The sequence below is a fragment of the Mytilus edulis genome, chromosome 1, assembly GCF_963676685.1.
Source record: "Mytilus edulis chromosome 1, xbMytEdul2.2, whole genome shotgun sequence".
In the NCBI taxonomy this organism is placed as follows: Eukaryota; Metazoa; Mollusca; class Bivalvia; order Mytilida; family Mytilidae; genus Mytilus; species Mytilus edulis.
The window spans coordinates 14,179,127-14,199,409 of record NC_092344.1 but is presented as its reverse complement, the minus strand read 5'-3'; the positions used below and the strand labels follow the sequence as shown (position 1 = coordinate 14,199,409).

Genomic DNA, 20,283 nt, shown 5'->3' with positions numbered 1-20,283 from the left:
TGCCTCTTAGTGAACAATCTTCATGCTTGTCATATACATTAAATTTAACAAAATAAGTAAAATAAGTAAACGATAAACACAGTTTCTTTAACTTTGATTATCTCTATTAAGTTATTGAGTTTTTTAGTTGTAGGAATGTGTAAATGACAACTCGAAAGATTCTGCACTGATCTTAATATATTCTGTCCGTCACATCTGTCAAATTATCATCATCTTACTGTAATTTGAATGTCGAGACGTCGATTTGATGAAATAACGTACGGTGCCTACGCGATTAGATACGATAAATTCAAATTAATATAGCGGATAAAGATGTTAAACAATTGTACTGTTATATTTTACAGTGTATGTTGTACCTAGAGACCTTGGCAAAAACAACGAAGATTGTGTTAATTTGAGTAGTCAGAAAGGAAACAGACTAGGAAGAAGTTAGATAGCTGTCTGGCAACACGAAAATGAAACAAAACTCCAATTAAAACAAAATTTATCAACGGTTGAGGTTCAGTGGTCTCCACATCAAACATTTCAGGAGGAAGCTTTATCTGAAATAAAGGCAACAAAAGTATACCGGTGTTCAAAATTCATCAATCGATTGAGAGAAAACAAATCTTGGTTACAAATTAAAACTGAGGGAAACCCATCAACTATAAGAGGAAAACAACGAAATAACAGAACACAGAAGTGCAATAAATACAAACAACAATGCAACATACATAGAAATGATCTAACTACTTCCATATCCTTGACTTGGTACAGGACTTTTGAAGGTGGAAAATAGTGAACTGTTTGGCTAGCCAAACGTTCGCGCTTTATGGCAATGTTAAATATACGCTCAAATGACAAAATTACATCACGGGAATTAAGTACAAATAAATGCAAGAACAGCAAAGACAGATAAATACATAAATAAAAGTCTGAAATACATCCCTATAACACATGCAGTTTACACATGTAATAACACATGCTGCAAGTAAACAGCATCCTGACGTCAGGAGAAAACAATAAACAACGCATCAATTAATAAACAATCAATGAACAAATGGCTATAGTACAATTTGACTTAAAAAAGAAATATAGAATACCCTGTTTTTAATCAAAGCGAGGTCAAATCAATGCAATTCCAAGTAAATTTAAAACGTTAGCATCAATAAACTTTTATTGAAAAGTACGAAATGTATAGTCATGTCTGCATGGTCAATAAAACGAAGGAAATGAATCTGTTGTCATATGACAAAAGGTAATAACCTTGAAAAACTTTCATAATAGCATATAATATTTTGATCGTTAATCTCTTATTTGCATTTAAAATTGATTCACATTCCATGAAACAAGAAACCTTTTATTTGTAAAAAATGAATCTAAAAGAAATGACAACAAAAATCATTCATTATCCTTTGGTCTTTGTAGAAATTTATTTCATTGGCAGTCATACAGTTCTTTGTTTTTAAGTAAATGATAATAATGAAAATCTATATGATTTAATGACGCTCTAAGTTACAAAAATGTTCTACCACAAAGTACCAGTTGAGATGACAAGATGAATGTCATCTACAATGAAAATTCAGAATCTATCTTAAATGTCATTTACAATGAAAATTCAGACTCTATCTTAAATGTCAGAATAGGAAAAATAAAACTGTAAATTTTAAGATCTGACAACTGTTCTTTTCTCTAAGAAAACACGTATCGAGATGATTGAGACACATCTTTTTATTTACAAAGCACAGAAAAAAACAGGTATATCTCAACGCCTTCTCAACAAATCCTACATGTTACTGTCTTGTAAAATTAGATTCGATACGAGACGTTTGATGTATCATATAAATGCATTGGTTGCAACAAAATGCATTAATGTCTAAGGAAATGTTTCAATAAATCCTGTTTTTCACTCCTTTGACGTCAAACACTATAGGTGTTGACATATAAATAGTATCAACACAAAGTGAGAAAGCGTAGAAAATGTCTTGTTTTTTTGTACTTAAAGTGCATTAAAAGTCAAAGTTATATAAAAATTGCTTAAGATGTATATGCTAGATATACTTACTGGAGGTGTGATGAGATGATTGAAGCTGTTAATTTACTCCTTGATAATATTTATGTACGTTTCAGCAACAAAGTTTATTGATAGGTTGTAGGTATTTCTATTGGCACTAATTGCGCCCCTTTAATAGAAGACTTGTGTTTGTACTGTGATGAATCACATTTTATGACCAAAATCAGTAAAGACCCGTCTAAATTGCATTTAATTGATCAATTCAACAACACTTACCGTTATCTTGATGATACTTTTCGTTAAATAATCAAGAATTTTCTCAATATACTGCGTAAATTTACCCCAAAAAAAAAAATCACAAAAATACTGAACTTAGAGGAAGATCAATTGGGAAAGTCCATAATCACATGGCAAAATCAAATAAAAAAACGCATCAAAAACGAATGGACAAGAACTGTCATATTCCTGACTTGGTACAGGCATTTTCAAATGTAGAAAATGGTGGATTAAACCTGGTTCTATAGCGCTAACCCTCTCACTTTAATGACAGTCTCATCAATTTCCGATATTTTTACATTGATGCGTTAAATAAACAGACACAATAAATAAAATAGTTAAAATATGGGTACATCAGTCATCATCGTTTAACAATTTTAAAAGGAACAATTTAACAGAACACAAAAACATCTACTATCTACGAACACATTTATTGATTTGAGTGTCTGACGTCAGAAAATTTTATACGTCACATAAATTTGTCGTTCAATGTGCGTACAAACAATTTTAAAATTTTCATGGGAATGTTAGCATACAGGGTTAAAAAATCAAAAGTATGTGAGAATAAATTTAAGAAATAGACCGAGATTTAAACTAGTCCAAAAGTTATATATAGAATTTATAAGAATCCGAAAATAGTTAATTCCACTACTCGATTGAATGATTTTGACGTTTGTGATTCAACGTATATTGTAATTCATAATAGAAATATATCATAATGACATATAATAGAACAATATCATATTGACGGGATCTTTTAAAGTACAGAGTCACGTTATAAGAACAAAAGAAATACAAAAAGTCGCAAATACAAAACAAACCACAAAAAAATGAAAGCCAATACAAACACATTGACGAGATGTATAAGTACCGAGCCACGTGAAACGGATATCACATGAAACCATTCAACAGTAAAAGTAATAATAATAATAATAATAGAACAAAGACAAATGAAAGAACTATAAAACACGTTGTTAAGATGATAAACAACATCAGTAGGCAGAATCTATACACCAAGACCATCGTGTATTATTTGAGAAGTTGATACGGAATATTTATCAACAAGGTCTTGGTACCTTCCGATGAACTTTTTTAGAAAAAGAACGAGACGTTCTTTGACATACCCCTGTTTCATCAACTTTCTACTCAGACACTGATGACGTTTTACAAAGTCTGAGTACGTAGGAGCTGCAAGCTCTTGAATATCGAATAAGTTGGGAAATATATATCCCATATGCAGGTGAAGTTGGTATATTGCTACTAAGGTGGGGGAAATTTATAATTTCAAAATTAAAATCGTCTCGTTTGTCATAAATTCTGGTACTGAGATGACTGTGTAAGTCAAATTCCAGATATAAGTCTAAAAATGAGGCGGAGGAAGCCGTGTCTGTTGTTTCTTTAATCTCTAGTTCTGGGGGATATATTAATGGAACCCAATCAGAAAAGTTCGGATTGTTTATGGAAAGAACATCATCAAAATATCTGAAAGTGAAATTAAATAATCTGGCTTCTTTGATTCTCTTGTTTTTTACAAGTGTCTGGAGGAACTCCGATTCATATGAAAATAAGAAGAGGTCGACAAGAAGAGGCGCACAGTTTGTTCCCATAGGAATGCCGACAATTTGTTGGAAAAGTCTACCTTCAAACTCAACAAATATGTTGTCGATAAGAAACTCCAGCATACTGACAACTTGTTCTTCTGTGTAGCATATTTTACCTTAGGAACTTACTTTAAATCAATCAAATTCAAACAGTAATAACTGTCCTTTCCTAGATTTAGATATTTCGGTTTTAAACGGGAATCACCACACTAAAATATACGACAAAAGGTACGTTTTTTCGTTCCCTATTGTTAATTCTCCCTTTTGGATGGTGATATTCCATTGACACCGTAATGTGTGCTCGTTCGTTCGCTATGCCCGTGTCTGTTGTGACGTTTTTGATTTTAATGAATCTATGTTTTACTGGTAAATTTTTAAGCCAGGGAGTTCGTTACCACAAATTACTTAAAACCTTAACTTAATTCTTCAATAGATATAAAGATTTGGTTTTGAAGTTTGGTTGGACCTGTGGAAAACTTATTTCAAACGGGATAGCACATCCTCATTTTTACGGAAATGTTGTTTACCGGGCTGGAAATTTAAAAACTATCCTGGTAAACTCATCAATGCTTTAAATAAACTTATTCTAAGAGGTTACAAGTTCAACACTGTAATTAGATCATTGAATATTGTTTTTATTGGAATTAATATTGATTTTATTGTCAGTCAATTAAATACAAACTAAATAATATTGCTATATACATATGCACATTCATTGATCTACAATCTGTCGATACCTGTATCTTGGCCATGCATAAGGTCATGTTTTTCTCTGACTGTTTATGACGTCTTTCCATTAAAACCATTGGATGTTGGATGTGTACTGATTGATAATTTAGTTTAAGATGCATGATTTTTTTATTAGTTGTTAGTGGTTTTGAACTAGCTGCCAGTAACTGCTAGTACTCTCCGACCTGTACTTCTGTAGATATGTGTCTTTTTGTTGTTGGTATATATAACCCGGTCACGTCCACTTGTATTTGTAGTATTTTTTATTTTTATCTATCTGATGAGTTCAGCCTTTTTCAACTGATTTGTATAGTTCGTTCTTATATTGTACTGTTACATCACTGTGCAAGGTAAGGGGGAAGGTTGGGATCCCGTTAACATGTTAAACCCCGACACGTTCTGTATGTTGGTTATCAAAAATACTAAGCTTATAATTTAATACGACAGACGCGCGTTTCGTCTACATCAGACTCATCAGTGACGCTCAAAACAAAATAGTTATATAGCCTAACAAGTACGAAATTGAAGAGCCTTTTGGACCCAAAATTCCAAAACGTTGTACCAAATACGGCAAAGGTAATCTATGCCTGGGATAAGAAAATCTTTAGTATTTCATAAAATTCAAACTTTGTGATTGTCCCAAGTCAGGAGCCTGTAATTCAGTGGTTGTCGTTTGTTTATGTGTTACATATTTGTTTGATGTTCATTTTTTTACATAGATTAGGCCATTAGTTTTCTCGTTTGAATTATTTTACATTGTCATTTCGGGGCCTTTTATAGCTGACTATGCGGTTTGGGTTTTGTTCATTGTTGAAGGCCGTACGGTGAACTATAGTTGTTTATTTATGTGTCTTTTGGTTCCTTGTTGAGAGTTGTCTCACTTGCAATCCATAACACATCTTCGTTTTTATATTCACACTGAAATCAAAGAGTTCAAATGTCAATATATATATATATATGAAATGACGGACCGGAGAGAACCTACAATGTATTTAATTTTTGGTCATTCGGTGAAAAAAATACTATAAAAATCTTGATTAGTCAGTCAATGAACAGTTATCTATTATGTATTAGTGTGTTTTGTTTGTCATGTATGTTTGTATAGTTGGGTTGCTGTTTTCATTTTTGCATATCTCCTTGGTGATGATGGAAGTTTTTACGACCTTGGCTGGCTATAAAGCCCTTGCATGGTCGGTATATCTCATTTTATCTCTATCGTGGGTTTTATTGTCGGACGGGATATACCAAGATGATCATATCATGACATAGTCAATCATTAGCTACAAAACTAATACAAAGTAAGTCAAAATACTATAAATCCGGGTTACAAACTAAAACTGAGTTTATTGATAATATTGATTATTCAATATTAATATTGTTGTTATAACTATGCTGATATAATCGACCTTCCTAATTAATTTTTCTGAAGTAATCGGCCCTAACATAGATTTATGTCTATAAATGATATTTAAGGATATTAATTCATAACAATGTACTTATATATTAAATGTGTTCTTGACAATCTGTTATGAATACATTTGTAAAGTACTTGCTTTGTGTGCGCATCCCACTTAATTCTGTATTGAAATTCATCGTGTTGTAGTTGAAAAGATTTTAACTTATTAAAATAATGCCCTTTTATTTAACACAAAGGTAAACTGAAAGTCAGAGCTGCTTTTGTAACAAAGATTATATAAAAATATGCTCTTCGATTTTGTACTTGTTTGGCTTTATAATTATTTTGATCTGACCGTCACTGATGAGGCCATTGTTATATTATAGTTCGTTTCTGTGTGTATTTCATTTTAATGTTGTGTTTCTGTTGTGTCGTAGTTCTCCTAAAATTGATGCGTTTCCCTCAGTTTAAGTTTGTAACCCGGATTTGTTTTTTTCTCAATCGATTTATAAATTTGGAACAGCCGTATACTGTTGTTTACTTTATTTACGTAGACGAAACGCGCGTCTGGCGTATTAAATTGAACTCCTGGTACCTTTAATAATTATTTGATACAATTTTGAGAAATACATCAGATTCTCTTAATCTGTTGTTATAACTATGTTGCTCTTTCTGATTCACAACAAATTGACATGTTTCCTAATAAAGCTTTTACAAAACAATCGACACTTCAAAGATGAGTCAAGTATTCCACAATTGTTTTATATCAGGATTCTTATGGTATTTTGCATTTACAAAGTTTTGACAAACGGGATGACTTTTTCTATCATATTGTAGATTTTCGTTTCCTTCATATGGGTTTGCATTAGGTTCCCTCTTATAGATTGCACATTTTCAGAGTTGATTTGATATGTTACTGTTTGGTCGAACGCCCTATGTCTAAATGAACGAAATATTATTTAATGTTTAAAAATACATCAGGAATTTGGATATAATGAATTGGCCAACAATACCAATAATATTTATCACAAACATAGTACTGAAGAAGTTTAATTATTCAATCTGCTTGAATTACATAAAAGGTGGTACAATGTATATCTAATGTAGTTTAGATTGTCATTGGTATTGTGTATAAAACGAACAAACACATAAAGCGTTAATGTTGATTGTTAAATAGCTGCTGACCCTATTTCTGCTTTGCGTATACATTGCCTAATTGTTGTGCATTAAGCAAGAATCCAAATATGTAAGAAGCATGTCATGAATTTGGCACTGAAATTTCAAAAATAAAAAAAAACATTCACAGCTTTTCAAGCCTTTGGTCAATTAAGTTTGGCATATAGTAAACACATCTGTTTAAGACTGTATGTTAACCCCTAAAGGTCTTTTTTTGTGTGTGTGTGTCGTATGGTTACCGTTAAATTGACGACTATCCCTTTTGTCCTTTCATTCATATGCACTATTGTTGTTTGTCCCATTTTAGACTTACACTTACAGCCCAGTAGTCAGCACTTCGGTGTTGACAAGAATATCAATTATATGGTCATGTTTATAAATTTCCTGTTGCAAAACCTTGAATTTGTCGAAACACTAAGGATTTTGTTATCCCAGGAAAAGATTACTTTAGCCGTATTTGGCACAACTTTTTGGAATGTGGGGTCCTCAATGCTCTTCAACTTTGTACTTGTTTGATCTGAGCGTCACTGATGATTCTTATGTAAACGAAACGCGCGTCTGGCGTATTAAATTATAATCCTGGTACCTGTGATAACAAATAAGGCTGCAATAGTTCAGCTATGATAAATTCAACTAGTTGCCGCAAAGAGCAAAAAAAAAAACCATAGTTCTCTCCTCAAAAACGTTAGATATTTCACACTACTCAATTCTAACTTGATGTGGCTACTATCTATTCATCCTACACTGACAAAAGAGGGACGAAAGATACCAAAGGGACAGTCAAACTCATAAATCTAAAACAAACTGACAACTCCATGGCTAAAAATGAAAAAGACAAACAGAAAAACAATAGTACACACGACACAACATAGAAAACTAAAGAATAAACAACACGAACCCCACCAAAAACTAGGGGTGATCTCAGGTGCTCCGGAAGGGTAAGCAGATCCTGCTCCACATGTGGCACCCGTCGTGTTGCTTATGTGATTACAAATCCGGTAAATAGTCTAATTCGGTAGGTCATATTCATGAAAGGGAAGGGGATTGTAGTTACGACGTAAGGAACATATCCGATATCATTTGTGAAACTGTTATTCCATAACGGTCAACCAACTCGTGATGACAACAGTCATCACCTTATCACAAATGGACGACACAAGTCTAAGTTACCCGAGTAACTTAGGTTAATTCGAAAATAGAACACCGCAAAAGTATGAATGATATTTACGTATATACCAAAATAACTCCTGTAGATATATGTAATGACAATTGTCAATTGAACTGCAAAATTTCCATTAATAAATCTGTTAAAACCATTATCTTTCTAAACGAAGTTACCATCCATATATAATGATAAAAACAAAATAATCTATAAGTTCCTTGGTACTAAGATTTTAAATGTTCAAGTACTACAGAACTTCTAAAGGATGAGTAGTCAAACAGTTTTGTTAAAAACAAAAATAGTAACATATTGATACGTAGACAGTTAGACAGAAGAAAAACCAATATGAAATTGTCATTAAACGTAAAATAACAAAAATAACAAACTCCGAGGAACATTGAAAACGGAAAGGTCTTAATCAAATTACAAAATCAAAAACTCAAAAAAACAGCACACGAACGGATAATAACTGTCATATTTTTGATTTGGAACAGGCATTTTCTTGTATAGAAAATGGTGGATTAAACCTGGTTTAAAAGCTAGCTAAATCTCTCATTTTTATGACAGTCACATAAAACCCGATTTTAGTATGATTAAGTGCATTTCTCGATTTACCACCATTCGAAATGATTAAACCCATTCTGTTTTTAATTTGAAGAAGCTATATGACTGAATGGGACCTTATTGGAGATATTAATGATTTACGTTTACAAAAAGATTCTGAGGATAGATGTACACAAACAGAATAAAATGTTCAATTCATTTATTTTCTGAGAAAATTCAAATGTATGCGATTCATACAAATTCTATTTTATTATTCGGATTATCAATAATTTAACTATCAAGATTTGAAAAGGTTGATTATCTACGAGTCACTTATTATCAAAAAGTATCTGTTTCTCTAATGATGACAATGAGGATCAAATACATTTAATTTTTGATAAACGAAAATCCTTCGTGAGTGCCTTCCACATTTCTGATTTCAACGTCATACAAATATAAAGTTTTTAATTTCTCTAGCACCTGCCTACACATTTAGATTCATCCAGAGATCTGGTAAATATCTATTTGCTTGTTAAGCCATGACTTTGTCAGTTTTTTTTTCGATTTATGAGTTTGAATGTCCCTCTGGTATCTTTCGCCACTATGTTATGACCATTTTACTTAGTAAATCATCTACTTTGATCATCGGCTACTACTCGTTGATTGATTTTTATAAACCAATGGTTCAGAAAGGGTTGAACAATTAAAGAATAAGAGAAAATTAAATATTCCCTTCAGTGTGGTCAACCTGTTGTAAGGATAATTCTTTATCATTCTGATTTCCAGAAATCTTGAAAGTTGTACAAATTAAAAACTGAACAACGCATAAATCATGAATATGATCTTAAAACTACTTAAGAGAGCTCATATAATAATGCTACAAACAGAACACCGCAAAAGTATGAATGATATTTACGTATATACCAAAATAACTCCTGTAGATATATGTAATGACAATTGTCAATTGAACTGCAAAATTTCCATTAATAAATCTGTTAATACCATTATCTTTCTAGAGGACGTTACCATCCATATATAATGATAAAAACAAAATAATCTATAAGTTCCTTGGTACTAAGATTTTAATTGTTCAAGTGCTACAGAACTTCTAAAGGATGAGTAGTCAAACGTTAAAAACAAAAATAGTAACATATTGATACGTAGACAGTTAGACAGAAGAAAAACCAATATGAAATTGTCATTAAACGTGAAATAACAAAAATAACAAACTCCGAGGAACATTGAAAACGGAAAGGTCTTAATCAAATGACAAAATCAAAAACTAAAAAAAGCAGCACACGAACGGATAATAACTGTCATATATCTGATTTCGAACAGGCATTTTCTTGTGTAGAAAATGGTGGATTAAACCTGGTTTAAAAGCTAGCTAAATCTCTCATTTTTATGACAGTCGCATAAAACCCGATTTTAGTATGAATAAGTGCCTTTCTCGATTTACCACCATTCGGAATGGTTAAACCCATTCTGTTTTTAATTTGAAGAAGCTATATGACTGAATGGGACCTTATTGGAGATATTAATGATTTACGTTTACAAAAAGATTCTGAGAGTAAATGTACACACCCAGAATAAAATGTTCATTTCATCTATTTTCTGAGAAAATTCAAATGTATGCGATTCATTTGGGTACTTAATAAATAAAAATTCTATTTGATTATTCAGATAAATAAATAGATTCATACACTGGTACCAGCGATGTATCGGATGTATTCAAACAAGATATAAAATCTAGTTATTTTTCTCGGCGAGGACACTTTATATCCATAATTTAACTATCAAGATTTGAAAAAGTTGATTATCTTCGACTCACTTATTATCAAAAAGTATCTATTTCTCTTATGATGACAATGATAATCAAATACATTTAATTTTTGATAAATGAAAATCCTTCGTGAGTGCCTTCCAGATTTCGGATTTCAACGTCATACAAATATAAAGTTTTTAATTTCTCTAGCACCTGCTAACACATTTAGATTCATCCAGAGATCTGGTAAATATCTATTTGCTTGTTAAGCCATGACTTTGTCAGTTTTTTTTCGATTTGTGAGTTTGAATGTCCCCCTGGTATCTTTCGCCACTATGTTATGACAATTTTACTTAGTAAATCATCTACTTTGATCATCGGCTACTACTCGTTGATTGATTTTTATAAACCATTGGTTCAGAAAGGGTTGAACAATTAAAGAATTCGAGAAAATTAAATATTCCCTTCAGTGTGGTCAACCTGTTGTAAGGTGAATTCTTTATCATTCTGATTTCCGGAAATCTTGAAAGTTGTACAAATTAAAAACTGAACAACGCATAAATCATGAATATGATCTTAAAACTACATAAGAGAGCTCATATAATAATACTACAAACAGACATTTTCGCTAATTTTTCGAAGAATTGAACTAGTAAATTAGAGGCGATAGACACTAGAGTGACATTCAAAATCATAATATAAAAATATACTGACAACGCCATGGTTTCAATAAAAAAAAAAGACGAACAGACAAATAAAACAAAACACAAAATACAAAACTAACGACCGATTAACACAAACCCCATCAAAAATGTGGGTTTATCTCATTCGCATGTGCTCCGGAAGGGTAAGCAGATTTTGTTTCACACCTGTTGCCCATGTTAGTAAACCGACATTTATATCCCTCATTTCAAAGAGCTGTTCAAGGGAACCTCTTACTGTGTAAACAAAATCCTTATTGTTCAAGATTTCTTTTTTTATAACATTTGCACAGATTATAAAATGTCACAAATTTGCGATGACATTTAAGTGGATCAAAAAGAATGCCCGATTATATCTTACTGGCAAGTTTAGATATGTTTCAGACAGAAATTCATATCCCTTATTACCAAATTCTGTTTAAAGAAACTTCTTACTTCCTTACCCAAAATTCAATTTCCCAAAATATCTTTTAGGTATTCTGGTCTATCCTTGATGAAATATTTACTTATAAATAATATATAACAATATATTACAAATGCTAATTCTGTCAAACACAGATCAATGGATAGTTTATTGAAATCAATAAAATTGAGACTGGAAATGGGGAATATGTCAACGAGACAACAACCCGACAAAAAAAAATATATATATATATATATAAATATACGATACTAGTAACAGATTTATAAATGAACAAAATCACATTTTTGTCATTTTTTCATAAGAGTTTATAAGATTAAGCAAAAGTGTGAATTCTCTATGCATTGGTAATATCTTAAAACCGTCCTTTCGATACTATTGAGGACCTTCAATGAAACTACGAGGTCCAAAGTTATTCAAAACTGGATTTGGCTGTCATAAATCTTTTTTAATGTGCGATTAACTAGTCGGGATTGAAGTATATGTAATCACCTAGTGTTCCAGTTTTTCCAGAGGAATGAATGTCTGATATCTCTATTGGAATTTCACTCATTGATTTATCAAGTGAAACTAATGAGACTTGTTGCCTTATCCATTATCTGCAAAAAGGTATGTTCGTCCTTCATTTGTCTTAAAATGACAAAAATATATCTTGCATTTAAACATTGCAGCAGAAGTTTCAATCCTTATTACATTAAATTAATATGGTATGTCACTTGTTTGATGTTTGATTATACAAATGATAAAATCCAATTAGAATACTTATAAAGAGTTAACATACTTGTATTAAGTACTATTATAGTATTCCATTTCCGGATTTTATGCTGATGGTTTTGTACAAATTCATTTAATTTAGTAATGGCCAACATTTGTGTAATGAGGACTTTTGTTATCGTTATCAAATTAATGTACATTCATGCAGGTTAGTGGGACAAATTAATTAGATTATTTAAATTGTTGGTATTAATTTAAAACGAACATTTAAATATATATGTAATACTTTCCAAAACTTTATCAAATTCTTACATGAACAACATAAGAAAAATTTACTATCCTTCTGTTATTCTCAGACTTGGACGTTGTCACTTTGATAATGTCCACGTAATTATACCTTTGAGTAGTTTCTATTTGTTCCAATGATTGATAGGGTTTTATAATGTCAATATTTATGAACCTCCTCCTTTTTAATTTGTCATTTGGATCGGTATTTTTTATAGACACTTGTTTACATTAATAGTACCACTGTATGTACTTCCGAAAGAGAAAATTCTAATATTGTTGATTGTTTTTATCGGCTTTTATATATAATTATTTACATTCCAAGTTTTACATGATAAAGATTAATCCATCAACATTGAACATACAAACAAAATATGTATATTTTAAAATACTTAAAGATAACAAGAAACATGGATCAATAATAAGCACCATTGTCAGATATTTCGTCACTTGCCCGTCATTGACTTTTTACCACTTCCGTTGATTGATAACTTTTTATTTTGTCATTTTTTATAGATATCACCTTTTTGAATTTACTTTGGAGTTCGGTATTTCGCTATCCTTTTCACAAACTATTTTTTCCTTTGAAACTACAAGACCAGCTTGACCACAATGCTCCATCTTATATAATCTACTTCCAACATTACCACTTATAAATGACTATGATAGAAATTCGTTTAAATTATTTTACATTTGTCATTTCCGGGACTGTTATAGCCAACTATGTGGTATGGTTTTTGCTCATTAATAATAATAATATAATAATAATGATAATATAATAATAATATAATAATAATAATAATAATAATAATAATAATAATAATAATAATAATAATAATAATAATAATAATAATAATAATAATAATAATAATAATAATAATAATAATAATAATAATAATAATCCTGAGGCCCTCATGAAATACAATGAAATATAACAAACAATTACAAAATATCAAACAGACACACATACATGAATAATGAAATAAAAAATTGTTATGAAATATATACTATTATTATATTCCTTTCACTGATTTGGCTATACTTTTTGGACCTTTTAGATTATAGCTCTTCATCTTTTATATAAGCTTTGAATTTCAAATATTTTGGCCACGAGCATCACTGAAGAGACATGTATTGTCGAAATGCGCATCTGGTGCAAGAAAAATTGGTACCGTTAATTTTATTATATACAATTTTCAAAACAGGTAAAAGTTACAGATTCATATATGCCATGTATAGTATTGGCATCAACAATATCATAAGTTTGAGTAAGTGTGTGAAAATTATTATGCATTCAAAAAACGCGCAGCTTCTTAATGTTCCATCAAGTAATTTTTTAAATCTTTTTTTAATGAGCTTGTACTTGAGGTTGATTTTTTTTAGAGTAAAAAAAGTCTAGATGAAATTGATGAACATAAGTAATTAATATGGCCTGTCCATGACAGATTATAGTCAATTCTAACACCTAAACATTTTTGAATTGATGATTTTTGAAGAATATTATTCTCAATAGTTAGAACTGATTCTGCTTGATTTAAACGCAGCTTTTGTCTTTTACCTATAATCATAAATTTCGTCTTATCTGAATTTATGAACATGCTATTTTCATGACACCATTTTTCAACACATTGGAGATCATCATGTACTTTTAATTTCATATCACCAATAGTCTTTCCTGATGTATGTATAGTTGTGTCATCAGCATACAAGTCTGTATGGCAGTTTTTCATGTGTAATGGAAGGTCATTAATGAACAAAACAAACAAAATGGGACCAAGTATTGAGCCCTGTGGAACACCAAAATTTATAAACTTTTTATCAGAAAACTGATTATTTATATGGACTTGCTGTGTTCTTTTGCAGTCAACAGTATCTTCATGGAAGCCACAAATTAGAAGTTGTTTACATAGAATTTCATGATCAACAACATCAAAAGCTTTCTTAAAATCAAAGAGGACTGCCAAATTGATATTTCCATTCTTCATTTCATGTAGCCATTTATCAATAATATTAATGATGGCAGTTTGACATGAATGGTTGGGTCTAAAACCAGACTGGGAAGGGTGTAAAATATCAAACTTGTCAAATATTTATACAGATGTTTAAATACATGTCTCTCAATTAATGTTGATAATGTTGGCAAAACAGATATTGGTCTGTAATTGCTAGCTACATTATTTCACCAGATTTGAAAATTGGAGCTACTTTGGCATTTTTTAAAACAGATGGATAAATACCAGTATCAATCATTCGATTAAAAATGTAAGTTAAAGAAGATGCTATGAAAGGAGCACTAAGTTTTAAAATCTTTGGACCTTTATTGTTAGAACCAGAAGATGTTTTAACATCTAGTTTAGTTATTTCAGCAAATAGTTCTGAAACTTTTACTGGAGGACTGTTGAATTTATCATGCCTTTTTTTCAAGAATGTTTTTTGTATATAGTTTGTCAGAGTATTGAAATTTGAGTTGCTTGGTGCCCTACTATGTCTTAATTTTCCAACACATTAGGTGAAATAATTATTGAACGTATTAGCAATTTCTTTATGATCGGTTGTTTTATGGTCTCCAGTTGTAATAAGTTCATGTGGTTTTGATGGATTACATGGATTGATGCTGTGAATACATTTCCATAGGGTTTTAGAATCTTTTGAGTCTTTATCTTATCATTATAATATATCTGTTTAGATGTATCAATGATATGATTTGTTCTGTTTCTCCAGAACCTATATTCAGCCCACATTCCCAGTGAGTGATATTTATCTCTCATTTTTCTTGCATATGAGATTTCTCTATTGTACCACTCAGGCTGTCTGTCTTTTTGTACCCTCTTTTCACAATAGGGGCATGTTTATTTAAAATGTTATTAAAAATGTTGTACCACATTTCAATACAAACAGATGGGTCATTTTCAAATTCAATATGTTGAAAAGGTGACTTTATAAATTAAATAATTTTTCCAATTAAAAGTCTTAAAATTTCTATAAGTGATTGTTGAATGAGAATGTTTTTTATCATACAATTTTCTTGTCTTGTCATACATATTGGATAGTGATCACTAATAGAATATTTAGAAACATGAGCCTCTTAAACCATGCTTAAACTGGTGACATATATATGGTCAATTTAAGTTTTTGATTCATTTGTTACTCTAGTTGGTTCCTTAATTACCTGTTGAAAGTTATAAGTTTCTAGAGCAGTTAACCATCTTTGTGATATTTTATTAGCTTGTAAAAAAATTATGTTAAAATCTCCTATAAGGATTACATCTGAATTATATTTCATTGCAATCTTAATCTCATCCTCAAATTTATCTATCCAACCAATTAGTGACTTATAGCTGGGTTTAACTTCAAACCACATAGTGGAGGTGATTTCTGTTAAATAGACAGCCCAGCCACCCCACCAGCGGTTAGTCTATCTTTCCTTTGTAAAATATACCCAAGTATATCTATTTCTCTATCAGAAGTATTTTTACCCAAAAAAGTTTCACAATAACCAATTATATCTGGGGGATTCGGAGTGGACATTTAGATAGTATCTAATCCCATCAAACTTGCATTCCAGTCTATTCACATTGTGTGAACATATTTTAAGACCTTTGCATTTGTTAAATCCATATGTTACAAGATCATCATTTTCTGTATCCTTATCAATAAGATAAGTATTGCCAATAACACATAAACATGATACACATATTATATAACAAGTAAATAAAAATATAAGAAAATCCTCAATACTAAAAGTGTCCTCAGTGACTTGTATTACAAAAGTATTTATTTTGTACATTATGTCTTGAGAAACTTGAGAGGCAAAGATAGGGATAGGTCTGGTACCTGCTGAGAGGTTGTATCAAATTGATTTAATGCTGATGTCATTTTATCAGAGTTATTAATTACATCCTTATGTTTAGATAATTGGTAAAAATATTTTGAACAGCAGGTTTCTATTTTCTAATAAAGTAAATCCTTAATACAATAGAGACATGTGCAGAAAATATTATTACATTCTTGACATATGTGGTTTAAAATTTCAAAATAATTTTTCAAAATTTGATTGTGTAGGGCTTTGTCTTCTTTGAAATCACCCTAATTATAAAATTCACAGAATTTTTCTTTCTGACCAAAATTGTTGCAAGAGTGGCATAGAACCTTTCTACCATGTCTACAGTTTTTTTTATTTTCAATTATGATTTGGTCCACCACTGTGAACACAATACCTATCTGATTGATCTGTATGCTTTAATATGCTAAAATGCATGCTGACTGATCTAAGGAACGCTGTTGTCCCTTTTTATGACAAATGAATTCCATCATGATGAAAAAAAGAATAAGAAAGATTGTAATTCTTATCATAAAACATTGAATGCTGTACGGTGACCTATAGTTGTTAATTTCTTCTTTTTCGTGTGAGGAGTGGTCTCAATCATACCACAGCTTCTTATTTTATGTTTAGAAATAATGTTCTTACATAAATATGAAAAGTTGTAACACTGTAATAATTTCTTTAAATGTTGTATTCTATCGATACTAAAATTAATGTTGTTTTTGATGAATTACAACATAACTTAATACGAATTGCTGCACAATAATGATTTCACATCATATTGAAACCGTGTAGCGATATTTTGAGAATACACAGGGTCATGTTTTTCTCAGACTATTTATGATGTGAACACTTAATGCGTTGCGTTTGTATTAATTGATACTTAGGTCTGAAAAAAACCACAATTTATTCATCATTTGTAATGTCATTCTATATCAGAATTGCTAGTTGTTTCAAATCAGTACTTTTGTATCTATGTTAGTTGTTGTTATTGTGCTGAGTGCTAACCTGACCAGTTGAGACGTTTCCAACTGATTTTGACAGTTTATTATTTGTAGTGATGTTGTACCAATGTCCAATGTTAGGATGGCTATTTTCTAGTACATACTTATAAAGTCGATATTTTCATCTTCCTGTTCTGCGTCGACAAATCCTAGTGTCCTCAGTGACTTGTATTACAAAAGTATTTATTTTGTACATTATGTCTTGAGAAACTTGAGATGGCAAAGATAGGGATAGGTCTGGTACCTGCTGAGAGGTTGTATCAAATTGATTTAATGCTGATGTCATTTTATCAGAGTTATTAATTACATCCTTATGCTTAGATAATTGGTAAAAATATTTTGAACAGCAGGTTTCTATTTTCTAATAAAGTAAATCCTTAATACAATAGAGACATGTGCAGGAAATATTATTACATTCTTGACACATGTGGTTTAAAATTTCAAAAGAATGTTTCAAAATTTGATTGTGTAGGACTTTGTCTTCTTTGCCATCACCCTAATTATAAAATTCACAGAATTTTTCTTTCTGACCAAAATTATTACAAGAGTGGCATAGAACCTTTCTACCATGTCTACAGTTTTTTGATTTTCAATTATGATTTGGTTCACCACAGTGAACACAATACCTATCTGATTGATCTGTATGCTTTAATATACTAAAATGCATGCTGACTGATCTAAGGAACGCTGTTGTCCCTTTTTATGACAAATGAATTCCAACATGATGAAAAAAAAAAAATAAGAAAGATTGTAATTCTTATCATAAAACATTGAATGCTGTACAGTGACCTATAGTTGTTAATTTCTTCTTTTTCGTGTGAGGAGTTGTCTCAATCATACCACAGCTTCTTATTTTATGTTTAGAAATAATGTTCTTACATAAAAATGAAAAGTTGTAACACTGTAATAATTTCTTTAAATGTTGTATTCTATCGATACTAAAATTAATGTTGTTTTTGATGAATTACAACATAACTTAATACGAATTGCTGCACAATAATGATTTCACATCATATTGAAACCGTGTAGCGATATTTTGAGAATACACAGGGTCATGTTGTTCTCAGACTATTTATGATGTGAACACTTAATGCGTTGCGTTTGTATTAATTGATACTTAGGTCTGAAAAAACCACAATTTATTCATCATTTGTAATGTCATTCTATATCAGAGTTTGCTAGTTGTTTTAAATCAGTACCTTTGTATCTATGGTAGTTGTTGTTATTGTGCTGAGTGCTAACCTGACCAGTCGAGACGTTTCCAACTGATTTTGACAGTTTATTATTTGTAGTGATGTTGTACCAATGTCCAATGTTAGGATGGCTATTTTCTAGTACATACTTATAAAGTCGATATTTTCATCTTCCTGTTCTGCGTCGACAAATCCTTAGTGTCCTCAGTGACTTGTATTACAAAAGTATTTATTTTGTACATTATGTCTTGAGAAACTTGAGATGGCAAAGATAGGGATAGGTCTGGTACCTGCTGAGAGGTTGTATCAAATTGATTTAATGCTGATGTCATTTTATCAGAGTTATTAATTACATCATTATGCTTAGATAATTGGTAAAAATATTTTGAACAGCAGGTTTCTATTTTCTAATAAAGTAAATCCTTAATACAATAGAGACATGTGCAGGAAATATTATTACATTTATGTATTACTGAAAAATTATTACACCAGGGTTTTCGATATCACAAACTAGTCAAAACATTTACTAAATTTTATCATCGGTATAAAGACATCATTCGTAAATATAGCTCAACATGCAGACTTCTAATACGTTCAGGTATTTCGCATCCAATTTTTTATGGAAATATTTTTTATAAAGCACAAAGGTGTCAGTATTCACCTCAGAAACTTACAAAACCTTTGAATAGACTTATTAAGAAGGGATATAATTACGATACTGTTGTCAAGTCATTAAAGATTGCATATTTTGGCGTTAATATTGAGTCACTGATAAGGTCTTTGCATCGGAACTAAACACATTTATTCTAAAAACAGTTGTTGGCATGACACGGGTTATGTTCTTCTCATATATGTTATGATGGTATGATACTAAACCCCTAACGGGAAGGATTGTGCCTGATGTTCATATGATGAAATCATAATCTTTCAGTCAGTTTAATTGAAGTCTGGAGCTGGCATGTCAGTTAACTGCTAGTAGTCTGTTGTTATTTATGTATTATTGTCATTTTGTTTATTTTCTTTGGTTACATCTTCTGACATCAGACTCGGACTTCTCTTGAACTGAATTTTAATGTGCGTATTGTTATGCGTTTACTTTTCTACATTGGTTAGAGGTATAGGGGGAGGGTTGAGATCTCACAAACATGTTTAACCCCGCCGCATTTTTGCGCCTGTCCCAAGTCAGGAGCCTCTGGCCTTTGTTAGTCTTGTATTATTTTAATTTTAGTTTCTTGTGTACAATTTGGAAATTAGTATGGCGTTCATTATCACTGGACTAGTATATATTTGTTTAGGGGCCAGCTGAAGGACGCCTCCGGGTGCGGGAATTTCTCGCTACATGGAAGACCTGTTGGTGACCCTCTGCTGTTGTTTTTTATTTGGTCGGGTTGTTGTCTCTTTGACACATTCCCCATTTCCATTCTCAATTTTATTGACATGCTGTGGATTCATTTATTTTCGTGGGTACCAATTTTCGTGGATTAAGAAAAACTTGCATATT

General features: G+C 31.0%; 1 protein-coding gene across 2 annotated transcripts in view; it reads left to right on the top strand.

Moving 5' to 3' along the window:
* The first annotated feature begins 12,566 nt into the window (after positions 1 to 12,566).
* Positions 12,567 to 20,283, top strand: part of LOC139524656 (mannan-binding lectin serine protease 1-like) — a 123,302-nt gene continuing 115,585 nt past the window's right edge. For both annotated transcript variants that reach the window (XM_071319632.1, XM_071319641.1), the window contains exon 1: positions 12,567 to 12,685. In XM_071319632.1, the coding sequence (XP_071175733.1) occupies positions 12,622 to 12,685 (64 nt within the window). In that variant the 5' untranslated portion in view covers positions 12,567 to 12,621. The remainder of the gene's footprint in view (positions 12,686 to 20,283) is intronic.